A 19,343-nucleotide genomic window follows, 5' to 3' on the forward strand; every position below is an offset into this window, starting at 1 on the left:
GAAGCAGGAGCACTTGTTGCTCCATTTATTACATCCATGATCCACGATGCAGCCATGTTATCCATAAAGTCTGGGATATGAAGTGATGAGCGACCTGCCATGTCATCAAAACTCACGTGACCAACATGTCCACGTCCCGACCAAACAAATTAGCTACCTTCCGGTGATATCAGTAGTCCCATCTCCCATGGCTGCGTCTCTCAGGGTCGGAATAAATGAAATATAGTAGCGGTCTGGCGCTCTGCCATGGAGTTGCTGTTAAATGCTCCGCTATCTAAGCTTCCTCCTTTGCCTAAAATCTGTGCGACGAAGCGCAAGCCCCTTGGTGCTCGGCTTCCCTCTTGCTTGGGGTACTTGTTACTACTACCACTCTCTCGTCAAACTCCCTTCTTGATATAGATTCTCACTCTCTCTCTCTCTCTCTCTCACACAAACACACAGACACACGTACGTTCATTCACTCATCATACATGTTGATAACGTTCATATAAGCGCATATGCGGACGTCACATTAACATATTCTGGAGGATTAAGCATCGATATACAGTATGCATATACAAGTTCGCGAGAGCGTGATTAGTTGTTGGGGCTTCTGTTAACTTGAGTACAGCCTAAGTAATAGTAATTAATTTACTTCGAGATTGCTTCCAGAACACCTAAGGTTCAGCTTTTGGTGGGGTCTTATACAGTCACTGCACTAAGTTGATCCCCCCCCCCCCCCCCCCCGGGAAAATGACGTAATGACGTAATTTTGGAGGAGCTCCTTCTCTTCTTTTTCTATTTTTGAAAATATTGGTCTGTTTTAGCTTTTCTCTTTTGTTTACTATTTTGCATCCTTATTTAAGTTACGTGACTTGCTGCGTTTCATTGTGGAATTTAGGGTGGAAAGACATGATGACATGGATGTCCATAAGGTAAGAAATTGTTTCTTGCATGAGTTGGTGAAAGATTTAAAGTGTAGCTAGAAAAATGACTGCTTCTCGTTCCCTTGCAGGATCTTCCGCAGTCTATGGATCATGAACCAAAAGAGAAGCAGAATGATATATGGCAACTCTTCACAGAAGCACAACAGAGTACTCAATTGCTATTCTTTTTCTTGCTATCCTTAATTGCGTACCACATATTGGTTTCTTTCTTATCTTAATTTTCTGATTCGCTTCGGAATTCAGATATATTGTATTTGAATAAACAACGACTCACGGCATTGGAAGAACTGGATGAACTGAAGAGGGAAAACACGGCACTGCTTGATAGGATAGAGCAATTGGAGGCCAAAATGCTGTTGAACACCGAAAAAGGTGATTATAGCTGTAAAGCCTGAATTTCTGTTTTACAATCCTTGTAGGATTAATACTTGGTTCTCTGCTATTCTGAAAAGTTTCCTCTCGTAAAACTTGTTTTGACCTCGTTCGTTTGGCAGTCATATGAAACTTTGAAACTAATTCTCCACTTGTATTCCATGAATGGTCATTACATCACATGCTCATTATTATTGTTATACTCGTAGAAACTGAGGCAACATAGCAAGTTTGGTTTCATTCTGCTCTTCTAGACCCGCTAGATCCACAATAATTTTGAGCAGCCTAAACACAGCCCAGAGCCCCGGCTAGAGAATTGGTCATGCTTGGGTAGACCATCTCTGATCAGTTTGATGGGTTTAGGAATGGCCTATTCAAGAGAGGACCACTGACAGAAGGGTTAGATGTCTGAAGTAGGTGCTGTTCATAAAGATGCTCAATTAAATGCGGGATGATACTCAAACTGCTTTCCACATGAACATATATTCTGGTGCTTTATTTGAGTAACTTTCTCAATCAATGTTTCAGAGTGCGTTTAACGACCAACCAAATGGAGTCTTCTCCTCTGTCGGATATCTTGCTTGATTATTCTTGTTATGAACCATTATGAGTTCTCAGGATATCTTTTTATTCAAGTTTTTAACATTTCTAATGCAGTTTGTTAATCTTGTGACCAGAAATGGATACACTTTCTATTAGCTCTGAGTTGCTGCTTAGGATTGATTCAATGGTTCTAAGTGGAATGATTGATAATGCGGAGGCTTCTGACTTGAGAAGGCTGGTCATGAATTCAAGAATGAGTATAGCAGCTAATTTGTTTCAAAACACGCACAAGAAAGATTCTGAACTTCTGGTGGAATTGCGCCATTTTTCCAGCAAAAGTAAAAAGTAAGGTATTCTTCTAGATCCTGCGTCTAATTCTAACTCTTGGATTCCTGTTTTCAAAAGCCATGCATCTCACATCTACAATGTTTCCCCATATGGGATAGGACCTCCACCTTCTCCCTTTTTTTGCCACTTTCACATTGAAGACATCCACCTAGGGGATAATATATATTATCCCTAATCATTTATTCTTTTTTTTTTTGCTATTCTTTGATTTCTATGCATCCTCATCTTTTTCAAATCCAGGAAGGGTTTCCACATAGTTCACATTTCTGCTGAAATGGCACCAGTGGTCTCTGTGGGATCTTTGGCATCTTATGTTACAGGACTATCCTGTGCTCTGCAGAGAAAGGGACATGTGGTCGAGGTCATTTTGCCCAAGTAATCACAGCATTCTCTTAGTTTTTAAGTTTTGCTTACATTTCTTATTGCGGATGTTCAAGTAAAACAATAATTGACTAGCTTCATTTAACCTCCTTTATCCATTGCTGGAGACATTCTTTTGATTAGAAGGTAGACCAACTTCTAGTTATGTTTTGCAATTTAGTTATGTTTTGCAACTTCTAGTTATGTTTTGCAATTTAGATTACTTAAATGTCTGTTTCAACAACTTTTTGGTCTTTGCTTTAGGTTCCTAATAGTATTAAATATTAATTACATTTCTATCTGCATTAAAAAATCGTGTCATGTGACTTTTGGTTTCTGTACCCTTGCACAAGTATATTCATGAAGTTTATCACCCTTGCGATCAGTTGGCAACTTTCAGCACTAAGATTAAAATTTACGTCCTTGTTGGCATATGTGAATTTATTTGGGCCAGAACAGGGAATCATAACTGATTAAGTGCACTCATGCTGTAGAAAACCTGTTGCATCTCTTCATCACTAGGACCTAAAACAGAGTGGTTGAACAAGCACCGACTTGTAGACGATGTCACTTTAAGTAATGCAGTTTCTACAATGAAAAAGGAGCACTTATGTTTTGCTTGCTCTTAATTCTCATCTGAAAGCATCTGATTCTTGGTATAATGCTTCAACCAGGTATGCATGCCTAAATTTAGACGAAGTTCAAGGTCTTCGAGAAGTTGAAGCAGAAGTCTATTCATTTTTTAATGGTCAATTGCATAAAAACAGAATCTGGACTGGGTGAGTATGGATTTTTGCGGTGTTTTATCTTATATTGTGTTGTCTGTTGGAATTGTGGTGTTTGTCTTTGTTTAGTTGTCTTTCTGTGAAGTGGGGTTGTGTTTATTGGGAGCTAAAGAAATTCTGCAAAACAATATACAGACACACAGAAGCTACAGTTTTCTTTCCCTTTTAGTCTCTTATTTATCAATTAAGTGATTGGAAAACAGGGTTGTCTTTGGCATTGGAGTTACATTTATACAACCAGTCTACTATTCAGCATTTTTCAGTCATGAGAGAGTATATGGATATGGAAATGACTTTGAAAGGTTTGTAGACATCTCCAATATTTGTTCACTTGGTTGTATGTTGAGCATTTCTAATGGTGACACACTCATGTAGCTTGAAGTCTTCTTCTGGAAAATCTGTTATTTCTGACCCTAATATTTTCATTTTGTCCCTAATACATGAGCATAAGCTGATCATTTCTTGTTTATTTTGTATCATGGATAATTACAATCATAAGCTTTTGTTGTGGTCTTCTAACAACTTCTTCATGCTGCTAGATTCACCTATTTTTCTCGTGCATCGCTGGATTATCTAGTGAAATCAGGAAAGAAGCCCGATATTGTTCACATACACAATTGGGAAACATCAATTGTTGGGCCCCTATTTTGGGACGTTTTTGTCAATCAGGTTTCATTGGTTCTTCCCTCTCTTCGAGACCACACAAGGAATACAAATAAAGTAGTTTAATTTTTTTGGGAAGGTGACACATTTATGTGTAGCACTCTTGTGGTGCGTCTTGCTTTGTGAATGGAGTAAACAAAATGTTATTTTAATTTGTTAGGAATATGAACATGGAACTAGAGATTCTTTTGCATGAGTCGTAGGTTGTTATTACTTCATCCATTTGTATTAGGTTAAAACAGCTAAAACTGGCGTTGGAAAGCTTCCAGTTTTATGTTTCCTGGTTGAATGGACCATACGCTTTTTCTTTTTCTTTTTTTCCCCCCTCCCTGTATTAGTCTTATGGTCTGTTTGTACTACTAATTATAACAAGTTAGCTTAAGTATTAGGCTTACTAATTCATGATGTTACCTTAACAGTTCTGAGCTTTTATTACACAGGGACTCGAAGGTACTAGAATATTATTGACGTGCCAGGGCTTTGATTCACAGGCATGTATCTATGCTTAGCAGATGTAAAATATATCTGAATTGTGGGATGGCTATTGCACTATCTCCATGTTTGTAGCAATTATACTGATGATTCTTTTTTCATTAGTGTCTTCAACGACCTGAGAAGCTTGCTCTGTGTGGACTTGATCCTTCAAGACTACATCGTCCTGATCGCCTTCAAGATAATAACAAGACTCATATGGTCAACATTTTGAAGGTATTCTCCTCCTTTCTGAGCTTCTGGGCACATTACCTTGCTCTGGAAGAATTCTACGGGAAAGTAGGTCCTTTCTTATTGGTGTTGTTTGCTATTTTGGATGCATGGTTGATCTCAAGGTTTGAGATCAAGCCAATGCTAGTCTTCGGAAGAGCATCATGCAAAGGTGCAATCATTGTTTCTGTGATATAAGTGCTCATATAGGGAAAAAGGTGTTTCTCCTGCCCTCTCTTCCCGGACATTTGCTAAATCTGCTCCAGTTGAGGATAAAAGCTGAGTGCCATCTGCATTTACTGCTCTACATTGAAAAGGAAAAGAATAATGTTAAGCAACCAAAAATCATCAAATAATTGGAAGTGAAGATTATCGCATGAACTCAGATATGAATTAAAAGTTGTATTTTACTAGGTACTGCTAGCTTCCAGAGTCTTAATGTTCAAAGAATTCTGACCCATGTAAATGTTAAAAATCCCACAGGCAGTATCTCTTTTATTGGTAACAAAATATCTGGTCACCAATTTGTTCTTCTAAAGTGCTTTACTGATAGAGATCAGAGTGGGGAAGATGAAATCAGAGAGAGAAAGAGAGAGAGAGGTAGTTCTCCACTGGTCCAGTTATAGTGGAAATGTGGGTTCTCTTGTGATTATTGAAAGCACTGCAAAGTACTGATGTTGCATTTATGCTTCGTTGAATTTGCTGTGAACTTGATTTGAACTCTCTTTGCTAAATTTCAGGGTGGAGTTGTTTACTCCAATAAAGTGATAGTGATTGCATCCATGCAAACAAAGGCCCATCTCATCACTGAATTGGGTCATGGAATGGAACCCACCTTAGCCATTCACAAGTAAGTAATACCATCGAGGCATTCTTTGAACTTGGACCTTAAAATGTTGAAATAGGCATGGTGTTTGTAACTTTGTTGAACATCAGATGTGGTGATGCAATTAAATGTAATTTAGAATCTAAGCTTTGTACCCATCATTATTTATTTCATGGTCATGGTAATCTGATATCTAGTCCTCACATTTCCTTACTCCTGATTCTGATTGAAGGGACAAGCTGCTGATTGCTCCTTATGGATTTGACAAGTCAGTTTGGGATCCTTCAGTGGACAAATTTCTTCCAGAAAGTTACAGTGAAGAAGATATGAAAGGGAAATCTGTATGCAAAATTTCATTGCAGAAGCACCTTGGGTTAACAAAGAATGCTTCCATGATTCTTGTAAGTACATTGAAAATCTTATTCTTGAAGTGTCCCCAATAATAAAAGATAAGAGGGGGAATCTCGGGAGAGGGGGAATCTCGGGAGTAGGTGAACTGACCTTTCTTTCACCTGGGAGAATAGCCAGCGATAGAGTATGCTGAAAGATAAAGAGGAAAGCAGAGTTTAATCTTTGCATTTTCATCCTTGACGACCTTTAGTTATGTGTAAAAGAGCATCTGTGAGGCCGACCTCCAGCAACCTTTCTGGAGAGTCATGCACATTAAAAATGTCTTTCCTTTCGCATGTATTCTATGTACTTATCTGTGTTTCCACAAAATTTTTTGTATCCTGTACAGCATATGAAGTCTTACCAACCCAAAAATAGAAATGTTGTAATTCCAGGTTGGTTGCATGTTAACAGAAGTTTCAGATGTTTACCTGGAGAACCTCAAGACTCTTGTTTGGATGGCTTCCAGAAAGGGAATTCAGGTTGTTTCTGAACCTTTCTTTTTCTATTTGTTTTTAACAGCTTATCCTAATGTACTTGCAGATAACCATGCTGAATAACTAACTGATCAGCTTCTGAGCAGTCAAAGTCCTTTTATCATCTTCTATATTTATTTATTGCCTACGTCTGATTCTCTTATTATCCTCTTCAGTTTGTCTTCATGTTGTGTAGCCAAAATCCAGACTTAAGAAGAGAAGTGGAATCTTTGCTGTTAGAACTCAAGGTATTTTGCACCTGTCTTTATCTAAATATTTCTGGTGTCTCTGGTTCCACTCTTTCTTTACTTTTTAGGGGAGAAATAGAAATTTTCCTGCTAAAAACACCTTCAAAATGATTTTAATGCTAACTATGGCTTAAGGTAGTTCATGGTGAATTATTGAAGAAAACTGCTAGCTATGGCTTAATGTCATGCCCCGTATTTCCATTTCCATTCTTGACTGTTTCATGTCTCCAATTGCTTAGCTGTGTTGTGTGCTGGCAGATGTTTACGTATGGATACAGGCAGCACCTTCTGTTATGATTGTCATGGTGGTGGTTTCATAGCAGTTTCATGATTTATTCTGTGAAGGTTGAAATGGTATAGATGAAGTTTTTCTGTCCTTGGATAAATTGAAAGTTGAAATGGTTTAGCTGAAGTTGATTAAGTGTTATGCTTTATTGGAGATCATTTGTAATGATTGACTTGAAGCTTGAAAAGATTGCTTCTGTGTTCTTTATGGTTGAAGATCTTCAGCTAAAAGCTAGTTTCCTGGTCGTTAAAGAAGTTCATTGCTGCAAACTTGTGTTTTGATTTGGAACGAATATGACTAATAGTTAGATCCAATAAAGGAGATCTGCAAATCATCTAGTATATGTTCTTCTATGCAGGATGGAAATGTGAAGTTTATTGATAAATATGACGAACCTTTACTGCATTTGATATTAGCTGGATGCGACATTATTTTGTGCCCATCTTTCGACGATCCAGAGCTTCAAGTACCGGTATGTGTACTACAATATTGTTACTAAAATTGGTGAGCTTTACCTTTTCTTTTATTAAATACTATTGCATAGAATTGCTTTTTATTTCGTCTTTGTTATCTCAACTGAAATAGACTTGTTTATTTTTCAAGCAGCCAAGGCTCTTTTTTTTTGGTTTCTCCCGATAACCCTTCTTGACAAATTTTCTTAAATTAGCTTATTGTGCCTATATGGTCACTTTGTCTATCTCCCTGTGCATCTCTGGTTATACGTTCATGACAAAAGGGTATTTACAATGCTGAAGCTTTTTTCTGTGCTGGGGTAAATCATGCAGCTGAAGGCCATAAAATATGGAGCTGGACTTGTTGCATTAAATTTTACTGATGACAAATTCGGGTTAGTCTGAATACTCCTATATCTTTTGGCTTTTTAGCTTGTCAAACAGCTGAAAAATGTTTATGCAATTACTGGTTCAACAGGAATTTTGCGGATCATGATTTTGGGCGTCCAGAAGTTTCAAAGTACATCAGAAATTCCTTTGGAAATATGTCATTAAGCCAAGCAATCAATGAAATCGTGGGCATTCCCTCTAAACTTTTCCTGTTTCACAGCTTCAGAATTCTTCAAAAAGCTTTGAAAAAAAAAACCTTCAAAGATATTTAAGTTTCTTATTTTCCTGTTTGCAGGAGGAGGATCCATCTCAGTGGAACAGAAAGATCACAGATGCCATGGCAAAGGATTTCTCGTGGGATGCAGAGTGTTGTGATATTCATGTTTCGGCATATGCAGCAATAAAGAATCTATGAAGTAATAGGTCGTTTCTTGACGAACTGTACATACGCAAGTCCATGGAGAGATCGAAGGAGGCTTTCTGTTTTTGTGCATATAAACTTTCACGGGCATGTTGGCAATTTGTGCTCATAAACTAAACACTCCTGTCCGTCTCATTGTTTATTTTTCAGATGATTGCCGCTCCTTAATTATTCTGAGATGTCCGAAATTTCTCTTTTATCAGATGTCCCAAAGAGTGGAATCTTCCTCTCTGATTGTTCGCCTGATTTCTGAGCTGCTACAGGGGTTCGTGGACTAAAATTTTTTCAGTAGCCTTTAAAACTGTTTAGCTGGACCTGGCCCAAGGAAATCAATGTCCTCATGAAAAAGCATGGGCAGTCTGAGCGCAAGTCCAGTATTGTTTACTGTCTATCACCATTTGGACCACCTGACCAAAGCAGCGAAAGAACAGCTGCAAAACATGCAGGGTCAACGTTAATGAGGTTTCAGAGTGATGTCATAATTAATCACAGTACAATCCTACCAAACAAATAATGACAAATTCCAGACAGGACGGCCACTGATATGAAATACAGTTTTGGTTCTTTTCTTAGAAAGGCAGCCAACGGCGGATTGTCATCACCAATCCTTACGCTTTGCCATTTTTTCCATCTTGGGTTATAATTCGGCGGACCCTCCCTCATTGCTCTTAAACCTTCGATATTTTTGGTGGTCTATCATACCAATACGGCTACTGCAGTAAACTCTATCCTGCCAGTAACTTCGAAGTTCGGAGCAGTGCTTGAATTTTTGCATGTTACCATGTTAAAGTAGATCGGTCTCTTTATGTTTTGGAATAAAATTTTGGGTAATTTCGTTTTCAGCCACCATCACCATCGATCACGACATGCTTCGAGACCATGGATATGGCCGGTGGCGGAGTTACATAGATAGGAGCGAAGGCGGACAATTACCCTCTTCCTCCCTCAAATTTGATAAAATTACATAATAGGCTTAAAACTCTTCAATATTTGTAAGTTCGAATCGTAATACTTGCATCCCTAGACTTTTTATAAAATTCTCTTCTTTAGTTGCATAAAAATATTACTTTCTCTATATAAATTAGCCTCTTGAGTTCTATATATTCCCTCCTCATCATACATTGGCACTTCTTTTTTTTTTTTTCCTTTTTTTATTTTATTTCACTTCTTTTCCCCCTTTGCTAATAAAATTTTTGGACCTATTTGACGTCATTGTAAAAGAAAAAAATGGATTTGCCCTTTTTAAATCAATAAACATGGATATTTCTTACATCAATCTAATAGACTGTATTAATTTATGTTAAAGTTGATGGTGATACCCTTCTATCTACAGAATCCTCACTCCGTAATTAATTATGACAATAGAAAAACCTATAAATCAATAAATCCCTCATGTTGGTTGTGAAATTCCAACACACAATCGAAAAAATAATTCATCTTTTCTTTTGTCAATTGAGCTAACATGAGTTAATAGTAGAGTATTAGACGGGTGACGTGCATGGGGAATTGTCTACGGCCTACGTAAAATTGCGGCTTCTTGCCACGTCATTCTCCTACTCTTTTTATTTGATGCTGTCTTCTGTTTCACGTACTTGGATTTCAACTGTCAATTTACTGCATCACCAACACCAAAAGGGTTAGTCATACAGCTGCACCTTTTCTGGATAACGAGCGAAAGCGAAGTTGATTGATGTGCGGTTAGGACTGAGGTATCCTACAATTTGGGTAACTCTTTAGTTAGGGTAGGGTATGAAAGTTACGTTTGTTCTGTCTTGGAAACCTCGCTTTTTTAATTTGGAGATAATAAAATTTCTGAAAAGTTTTGAAATCTTTTTCTTTCCTTCGTGATTAATGTGGAAAATATAATACTTCGCCCAAAAAAAAGAAAAAGATCTGGATTTAATTTTCTAATGGATTATTAAAATGATTGATTTTATCCAAGTTTCCCGATTAATAAAGCAAATAAAAAAACAAAACAAATGGCCACGATCACAAAAAGGGCCACCTCAACCGAAACCCCAGAATGGGATCGTCAACGGCAACACCATAAATGATAAAAACCAACACGGACAAGGGACTCACTCCACCACCACCAACTTCCCCTCAAAATTTCTGTCTTCATTCTTTCTACACACTCAGCTTACCATTTGCAAATTACAAAATTGCAATTGGATTACCCGCCCGCCTCTTATCCTGATATCGAAATGTAGCCTTTTAATTTAGTGTATTATAATTTTTCTGCGGCTACATTCAATGCAAATGAAAGTTTTGCGCTGCCGTTACCGATACCCAAAAAAAATGGAAGAAAGAACAATTACTCCTACAAATATTCAAAAGCTGGAAAGATTTGAATATTCAAACACTTTGCAGGAGTTATAATAATAATAATACTCCTCTTCCTTTCTCTTTAATTTTAATTTTTAAACCGTGTTCTCTATTACATTCATCACCTTCACCCGTCCTCGTTTTGCCATTTCGAATTACTCTGCACAAAGGTCCTCAATACGTTGTCGTTTTCTTGTAGAAACAACCTTGTTTTGTCTTTAAATAAGGCTCATTGAAATAACCGGAGATTTTCAGCTGATAGAAGTTTTTAGATAATCATTTTCGCTGTTGATTACACTACCATGAAGCATATGTTGAACCGGGAAAAAAAAATTTTTTTACCGCCACAGAGCACGAATTTTCAGTAGTACTTGGCTCTTTTTTTTTTTTTTTGGTTTCCCTCCTGGTGTAGAATCGTCGATACTGAGAGTTTCAAGCGGAGTATTATTCTTAGCTGAATGGTGTCAAAAGATGCCAAGCATTAGAGCTCCAGCTGCCAAGAGGACGACGACTCTCACGGTTTGCTTATTTATCTGCTTTGGTCTTTGCCACGTTTTACCGGAATTGCAGTTCACCATTTTTAGTTTGCTGAATTGTTGAATTTCTGTATGGTTGTGTGTAATATAGGTAGCTGTGAAATGTCGGCCATTGACAGAAAGAGATCGTGGCCGAAATATAATTAGAGTTCATAACGATAAGGTATATTCGTTTTACTGCTCTATGATTTTGTGCTTACTTTCTGCTCAGATTTTGCGGAATTAATCAGATTATAGTTTGGTGGAATGTTAGGGAATTTCAGTTTCTAGTTTAACTTCTTGTTTGAGTAATTCAGTTTATGTCATGTACTTTTATTTTAAGTAATGCGCGGTAATGAAAACTATGGAAATTTTAGGAAGTACTTGTTTTGGATCCTGACCTATCAAAGGACTATCTGGATCGCATACAGAATAGAACCAAAGAACGCAGATATAATTTTGATTACGTCTTCGCCCCTATCTCAACGAATTTGGTATGTCTTCTCTAATTTCTATGTAGCTTTCAATTATTTTGTGGTATAACATAGCCCTCTGATAAAATTTGAAAGGCATTAGAAAGCTCAAATATGCAATATTTAAATTTCTTTTCCTCTGCATAATATAGTCTTTGCATTATTTTAGGACGTATACCAAAGAAGCATACATTCTACAATAGCAGGGGTGATTCAAGGTCTGAATGCAACTGTATTTGCTTATGGTTCAACAGGAAGGTACATAATAAAAGCATTGCAAGTAGCCAGTGAGTGGAGCTTACCAGACACATTTGCACTTCGAGAAATATCAAGATAGATTGATAGCTTTCTTAAGCTCGTGATTTTATTTGTCTTGCCTGTTTCTCTCTTGCTTTTGGTTTCAAATTTGTTAGTTTCGTGAGGGGAATTAAATGCATGTTAACACATGGTAAGGTATAGGTATACTAATAACTTGCTGTGCATTTTCTGGTAGCCTAAGACATTCTGATCTCAAGGCCTTATGTATCACTGACAGAGGCCTCGTGAACATTTCAAACTTTTCCTCATAAGGATCAAAAAATTTTTCACCCCAACTGCAGTAGTATCACTGCCTCTCTCTCATTTTATAACTGGCAGAAGAAATGGAAGTGACAAAATGCATGATACCAAAAGAGTAGTTTTAGTAATGCAAGAGTCTTGCAATTAGTTGTAGCCTAAGGAATAATATATTAATTATTTATTTGGAGATGCCACATTGTCATTATCTTTTCCAGAGCAATGTAGGTTTAAGACCTTAAACCTTGTCCTCTCCAATTCGCTCAGCTTCTCATCCTTCTCTCCTCTCCTTTGGTTCTTTATGTAATGGTACATATATTGTTGCCCTTCGTTCACCTGTATTTTGCAATCAAATGATTGGTAGGCAACATCTTCTCATATCATCACAAGAGGATCTTATCAGATTTTATTCTTTTTGGTTGTGTGATTAATATGCACCTTGTGAATTTTTTTCTTCATCTAATATGGTTTTTTCTTTCCAGCGGTAAAACATATACAATGGTAGGGACTCAAGATGACCCTGGACTTATGGTTCTCAGTCTTAAAACAATTTTTGATCTTATAAAGAAAGATAATAGCTGCGATCAATTTGAAGTTACTTGTTCTTATCTTGAAGTTTACAATGAGGTAGAGTTCCCATATGTAAAGAACAAAAGAAAAGATCTTCATTTTGACTTTTATGATTAATCATATTGGTCCATGTCTGACAATTAAAATGTACAGGTTATCTATGACTTGCTTGAAAGGTCATCAGGCCACCTGGAACTCAGAGAAGACCCAGAGCAAGGAATAATTGTTGCTGGCCTTAGATGCATCAAGGTTCATTTTTTCCTGGGGTAAAACTCAGGTCATAGTGTCATGCTAGATGCCAGCATTTACGACTGTCAGGATCTTTTTCAGAGTATTCGATATATTTACTGCTTTAAGTGTTGAGTATAAACTATGCATTTATGCATGTGTGAGATACGCTCATGTATGTGTATAAGAAGTGTATGTTCAAAGTATAAAACTGTATCATTAAGCTGGTCTATTGGACAAAGGGTATCAGCACTCTATTTCACTCCAGTTACTCATTTGCTCTTATGACTTCCACTTTCTTAATTTGGCTTAGTCAACCATACCAGTTGTTTCCAATTTTGATTTTTGTAATGGGTTGTCACTCACGCCAAGTATAACATTCAGCTAGAGCTGAGGACATAATAAAATAGTCTTAGTACTCGCCTTATCCGTGTACTTGTGGATTGTCAAGAGCAGAAATATTCACAAGCAGCTGTACGCTTTTATCCTTAAAGTCAGAGTTTTCAATTTAGGATGCAGCTTCATGTTCTGCTCTGTTCTTATGCTTATACCTTTCTTGTTTTGCCAAATTCTTTGCTCAATTTGGACTCTTAAGACAGTAGGCCCAATAAATGTTTCAGTTTTATACTTCACACGTTAACATGCTACTGATTTTACATTTCCTTTTTGAATTTTCCAAACCTAGCTAGTAAAATTCCCTATAGTTCTTGATATGTCTTGGTATGTTTGGGGATCATGGCCTTATAATTACATTGACTAGAACTACCGCAAGTCTTGAGGATGAACCATCCTTTTGCTATTGAATCTGATGTTATGTGGTTTCTGTTAGTCTTTTGTGCATATAAATATTGGATTCATCTACTTTGTACAATAGGACAACTCACAGGCCTTAACAACCTTGTAATTTCTGTGTGTGTGTGTAATTTCCTAAGTTTCTTCTTTGTCATTTCCAGGTAAACTCAGCTGATAAGATTCTAGAACTTTTGAATTTGGGGAACAGTAGAAGAAAAACTGAAAGCACTGAAGCTAATGAAACTTCATCCAGGTTAGCAATATATTCTTCTTGTGCATCTAGTTGAATTAAGTTGCTGCAGTCTGTTAACTGGTGGCATGTTATGGTGTTCTTGACTGGAACCAGGACTTTTGTATTTTCTGAGTAATATATATGGTTAACTGTACTTTAGCCCAGGCCTTTTATGGCCATAAGAAAGCTTCACTTTGACAGGGTTTTTAGGGGTTTCAAGCATGAAGAACGCTCTTTAATTCTGGGATTATGGCTGAATTGGTTGACTCTTCTTAAACCCTGTAGCGTCCAGATTTCTGAGTGCCAAATTTCTCTCTCCGTTTCTACTGAGAAACTTGGGTCCAGCTATTCTTCGTTTTGGGTGATTATCGCAAAGGTTTTATCAGCAGTAATTGAGAACAAAGATTCCATTTAAGCCCATTAATTTTCCTCTAATTTTTGTTATTCCTTTAACTATATACCAACATTTTTTAAAATAAACATTTCTCTAGTTTAAGTAATTCTGGGAAATTAACACTTCCACTAGTATGTTAACTGGGCCTTGTCTGGTATAGTGAAGCATAAAATCTCAATTATGTAGTGGAGAGTCTTGTGTCACCTGTTATTTCACTTATTATTTCACTTATTTGAGTAGAATATGTTTCATCTGAGTTTTGTGTCGAACTAATTTTAGCTTTCAATGGCCAGATCACATGCAGTTTTGGGGATAAATGTGACAAGGAAACAGAGTAAGAAGTATCCCAATCAGGTCATTAGGGGAAAACTTTCCCTTGTCGATCTTGCTGGCAGGTTTGGTTCCTTCTGTTTGTTTGCACTTTAGGTATCCTGCTCTACTCAAAGGTGTTAATTACTTATCATTGCAAACTTTTTTATGCAGTGAACGAGCATCTGAAACAAATAGTGGAGGCAAAAAGTTGAGAGATGGTGCCAATATTAATCGATCTCTTCTTGCACTAGCAAACTGCATAAATGCCCTTGGCAAGCAACAGAAAAAGGGTCTAGCTTATGTTCCTTATAGAAACAGGTATGCTTTCAGTTGTCATGGACTCATGGTTCAATGGTTTCTCTTGTTCTTATATCTAACAGTAAATCCTTTCCAGCAAATTGACACGGATTCTTAAAGATGGTCTGAGCGGTAATTCCCAAACAATAATGATTGCTACAGTATCACCAGCCGATAGTCAGTATCACCACACAGTTAATAATTAAAGTATGCTGACCGAGCAAAAGAAATCCGGACACACATCCAGGTGAGACTCGTATATATGTTCACATTTGTTTTGAGGAAAATTAAGATGGGGTATTTAAATCTCATTGCATCAAGAAATTCTTGTGGCATGAGGAGATGACAGAATCTATCTTCTTGTTTTGGTGAACTTACATAGAATACCCTTTGATTATGGATTCATATTTGAACTTACTAATGATTGACCACAAATATCTTGGCAATGATCCATCAAATGGTCAGAGTGCTAAGCTTTATTGCTGGTGATTTAAGGATTGGGGAATCATATGAAAAACCTGTAAGGGTGTGCTGCTGAGCTGTCAAAGAGTCACTTCCCTAATAAATTTGATGATTTTTCACTAAAAGATTCACTTTAAGAACTATTGCTGAATGTTAGTGGTATCTCCAAACCGCATAAGAAGCCCTTATCAGGGATGCAAATTGAATCTTTTTCATAAAAGTGATTCCAAGGAAATAAAATTACATTCAGAGATTGTATGTTGTGTTCCAGAAAGCAAGTTGCGGTTTTGGGTCCTCATGTTGTCCTATATCTTTTTGAATACCATAATTGCATGGTATCTTTCTCCAAAACATGCTATGACAATGCTTTAATTTCTTGAAGGTTATCATGTTTATTGTGTTCTTTCCTCATTCCTTGTCTAATGGTATCCTGAATGCTTAATCAATTGACGCAATTTCCAACCATGGTCATAGATTTGATAATCTGTCCATACCCATGTCAGAAAAATATCGGCACCATAAATACACACGTGTCAGACTACCAAAGGATGATCGACACTCTACAGGTAACCTGCTTGATATACCAACATGAAAGTATTATGTCAGGTATTAACACTTCCATGTACAATGAAATATCTGCAGAATGAAGTGAGTCAGTTGAGAAAGGAGTTATCAGAAAAAGAATCTCAACTGAGTGCTAAGCCTGCTGAGAAATCTGTGCATGATGAAATGTCATGGTTGGATGGGTTGAGCCAAGAAACCAGTGAAAATGTTCAGGAAAGGATAAACTTGCAGAAGGCTCTATTTGAACTGGAGGAAACTAACCTTCATAACCGCACTGAACTCCAACAACTTGATGACGCTATTGCAAAACAGCAGGTAGAAAAAAGTGAGAGTTTATTTTACACTCAAAAACATTTTCCAAAACAAGTAGGTGAACTACCAGTGACCTTGTCAACGAAAATCCCCTCTTCTTTCATTCTGGGAGGATGAATTCCAAACCTCCTGCGGATACAAAGGCATCTGAAGTCCAGATTAACTGTTGATATTAGACATATATGCCAGAAAATCATGTCCAAATGAGTTCCTATTTGCATCACAGGAAATTGAAAAAGATGGAGCAGTTGTGCAGGCTTTGAGACAGAGGCGGCAAGTGATTCTTGACAATATCCGTGACAATGATGAACTTGGTGTCCATTACCAGATGGTGACCATACATAGCTGTTTTTGTAAATTGGTTCCTTCTATTGTAGCTTTCTTATTTTAACAAGTTTTTATCCTGCAGGAAATTGAAGCAAATGAGAAGCGCAGGTATCAGCTACAAGAAATGATTGAAGATGCAATCAACAACAATGGCAACAAAACCTATTTGCGAGTTCTGAGTCAATACAGACTCCTGGTATTACATCATACATGCATCATTTAGTTTCCGTATCACAACATAAAATGTTAGAAACATTTTCCTTCTTCATAAATTAGACTTAGTAGCTTCTGTTATTTGAGTATTTGTCGAGCTGGTACCTTTCTTCAAGCATGCTTAATGGGTTTGCCCTTTTTGTATTTCTCCAACTTCGCTTATTGGTTGGCACAAGTTGGTTGGGAATTTTGAATGCTGGATAGCCAATGATTGTTAGGGCTTTTTCTGGGCCTGGGAACTTGTTTGCTGCACCTAACAATCCTCGAATTGTGATATGTAAAGGGAATTGCAAACACTGAGCTCCAGTTTGAAATGGCTATGAGAGATCAAATTATTTGCAGCCAGAGGGAAGCACAGAGGAATATGTGGAATCTGCTGCTGAGTTTGGGACTTGATGAGAAGCAGTTATTGGAGCTTACCGAGAAACAAGGGATTACAATTGAAGACTATATGCCAACGCCTCAAGTTGGAGTAAGATACTATCAGCCTTCATTAGATATGGGATGTGGAAGACACTCACCTTCATCTTGTTCCACGAATAATAAGTTGCACACTAGAGCACCCTGTGGTTTTCCACAACACCAAAACTTGAGTGTCAGGTCACTTTCCAAGGACAACTGGACAGTGCCTGGTACATATTGCGGAGAGGAGCATCATAGTTCATATTATTACATGTCTCTCAATCACTCACCGGCAGCATACATGAGGCTTAGTAGTCAGCACTGGTTTGGAAATGGGCCTAACTCACAGTACTGCACCCCTGATAGATCTCCTCTTTATTTGCGTAACTCATTCCCACAGATGAGAACCATGGTCTCGCCTTACAGCAATAGTAGGCAGGAGCAGGTATCTATCAATTAATCACCAACCTGAAATGACACAAGTTATGTCCTTTAGATAGTTTGCGTTTTTTTTTAATAATACCATTCCTTTCTTATTTTTGTAACTGCATGTAGTAGCTATTGAATCTTTCGCAGGATATATGGACAAACTCTATCAGTCAACAAAATCAAGCAACTCTGGGAGTGGGAATGCATACTAGTCAGGACACCCAGGGAAGAACCAATATGACTTGTGCTAGCGACATGTATAATGTGTTTAGAAATAGGCCATTTGAGAATATTCCTGCCGGTCCTCAACTTGTTTCTGCAAAAGCCAATTCCTCTAATCTACCAGAGACATCACAGCTACCTTCTTTTGTTACTTCGAGAAAAAGTTCATTTAGTCCCTGACTGTTGATTCTTATCTCTCCAAAGTTCAATAAACTTTATACCGACTGCCTAATCTCTTAGCCTCCTCTTCATGTCTTTGCGCCCGAGGATTGTACATAATTTTGACTATACTAGGAGTTAGGACCATCGAGAGATGATTGTAGCCAAGGGCAAACAGCCGAGTCCTTATTCTGTCCCTTTTCTTGTCCCCTGCGATTCAAATCATTCTTTTACCTTCTCTCTGTTTCAGAATGTTTCCTGAACTACGTAGGCTCGTGATTTTGAATGGGATTTAATTGTACATATATGTGGCAGAGGGTAGTAGTAGCAGCAGCCCGAGTTATCTGTAATGGAGCAGCGGTAAAGGCACTCATTCAAACTTCCATCTACGTTCAGAAAACGGAGAAATCTAGTGGGTGGTTTCTTCTAGCGTAGAATTTTTGACAAACATTGTTGCAAAGCTCGAAGAATATTTTGCCACTCGAGTTGCAGCTTCAATTTTTATGGGCTACTTCCCTTACAGATTTCATATGTACAATGCATTTGATTATGCGCCTGAAGGCGTCATTATTAGCATTAGTTACAAATCATCACAACAAACTATTACCACTACTTATTTTGCTATTGAATCAGTAACATGAACGGGAATGCTAGTGTTTGTGTTTAGACAGAAATCATTTTTAAAAAAATATTTATTTGCATCACAAACACATTTTTTAATACAATCTTTATCTTTCTATTCACCATTTTATTTCATATACATCTCGTAAAAAGTCCTACAATAATTATTCTGATAATATTTTAAATAATCTCCTATCCAAAAACATTTACCGAATCACTCGTTTTTCATGTTTTGATTATTTGGATTAATCTGTTTTCTTTTATCGCAACATATCAATAAAGGTTTTATCACAATATTTTCTCACATTCTAAAGTGATGAAGATATTGATTTGACCCCATCAGCGGTACCAACTATGTTGCCGCCAGAAGGAGAACCATATTTCTTCTAAAGGATCTCCTAATTCTTCCAAACCAGCTAGAAAGATATTATTATTATTATTTCGATAATAAATAGTCTAAATGATTGATTTTGAACAATAGATGTCTTTCACATCTAGTTAGAACAATAAGTAATTCCCTTTAAATGGCAATTCCAAAAAAAAATTCTTCATTAAAAAAGTGTATTTTTCATCAAAAAAACGTATTCGTAAAATATTTAAAAAGGAAGAGATATTGGACAGTTTTAAAAGTTTTTTCCTTAGGAAAATCTCTTTCTACTGGGAATTCAAAAAGTTTTTTTTGTTCAACAAACAAATAAATAAGTAATAAAAGTTTGGAATAATCGGAATACACTTAAAAATCGATCCATTT

At 37.1% G+C, this 19,343-nt stretch overlaps 2 protein-coding genes across 6 annotated transcripts; both read left to right on the forward strand.

The window, feature by feature from the left end:
* Positions 1-79: 79 nt before the first annotated feature.
* LOC113777712 (probable starch synthase 4, chloroplastic/amyloplastic) lies at positions 80-8,428 on the forward strand. 5 transcript variants are annotated; one of them, XM_027322892.1, is made up of 19 exons: positions 86-350; positions 881-914; positions 995-1,073; positions 1,170-1,298; positions 1,976-2,186; positions 2,430-2,564; positions 3,224-3,328; positions 3,538-3,636; positions 3,874-4,003; positions 4,438-4,488; positions 4,595-4,705; positions 5,440-5,549; positions 5,758-5,926; positions 6,330-6,397; positions 6,588-6,639; positions 7,284-7,397; positions 7,711-7,772; positions 7,856-7,952; positions 8,063-8,428. In XM_027322892.1, exons 1-19 carry the CDS (start codon positions 247-249, stop codon positions 8,180-8,182), a joined length of 1,980 nt encoding a protein of 659 aa, XP_027178693.1. In that variant the 5' UTR covers positions 86-246; the 3' UTR covers positions 8,183-8,428. The 5 variants fall into 5 exon arrangements, with proteins under 5 accessions (XP_027178695.1, XP_027178696.1, XP_027178693.1 ...); XM_027322891.1 differs by having other exon boundaries at positions 87-350; positions 6,311-6,397; positions 6,568-6,639; XM_027322893.1 differs by lacking the exon at positions 3,538-3,636 and having other exon boundaries at positions 88-350; positions 6,311-6,397; positions 6,568-6,639.
* A 2,500-nt stretch (positions 8,429-10,928) lies between these two features.
* LOC113777535 (kinesin-like protein KIN-8B) lies at positions 10,929-18,595 on the forward strand. Its single transcript, XM_027322656.1, is given in 17 exon segments — positions 10,929-11,032; positions 11,141-11,212; positions 11,406-11,522; positions 11,671-11,759; positions 12,539-12,683; positions 12,780-12,875; positions 13,808-13,899; positions 14,566-14,667; positions 14,756-14,902; positions 14,979-15,079; positions 15,082-15,128; positions 15,847-15,909; positions 15,986-16,222; positions 16,446-16,550; positions 16,629-16,742; positions 17,043-17,606; positions 17,738-18,595. Coding segments are annotated over 17 exon segments (2,394 nt in total). The 5' UTR covers positions 10,929-10,984; the 3' UTR covers positions 17,993-18,595.
* The last annotated feature ends 748 nt before the right edge of the window (positions 18,596-19,343 follow it).

Source organism: Coffea eugenioides, chromosome 7, assembly GCF_003713205.1.
Source record: "Coffea eugenioides isolate CCC68of chromosome 7, Ceug_1.0, whole genome shotgun sequence".
Classification (NCBI taxonomy): Eukaryota; Viridiplantae; Streptophyta; class Magnoliopsida; order Gentianales; family Rubiaceae; genus Coffea; species Coffea eugenioides.

Bases quoted from the DNA above. Each gene is read 5' to 3' on its own strand.
- LOC113777712 (XM_027322891.1), top strand. From the start codon at position 247: ATGGAGTTGCTGTTAAATGCTCCGCTATCTAAGCTTCCTCCTTTGCCT. The intron at 5,550-5,757 runs GTAAGTAATACC...TTCTGATTGAAG, and splicing joins CCCACCTTAGCCATTCACAA to GGACAAGCTGCTGATTGCTC. The intron at 6,398-6,567 runs GTTGTTTCTGAA...TATCCTCTTCAG, and splicing joins CTTCCAGAAAGGGAATTCAG to TTTGTCTTCATGTTGTGTAG.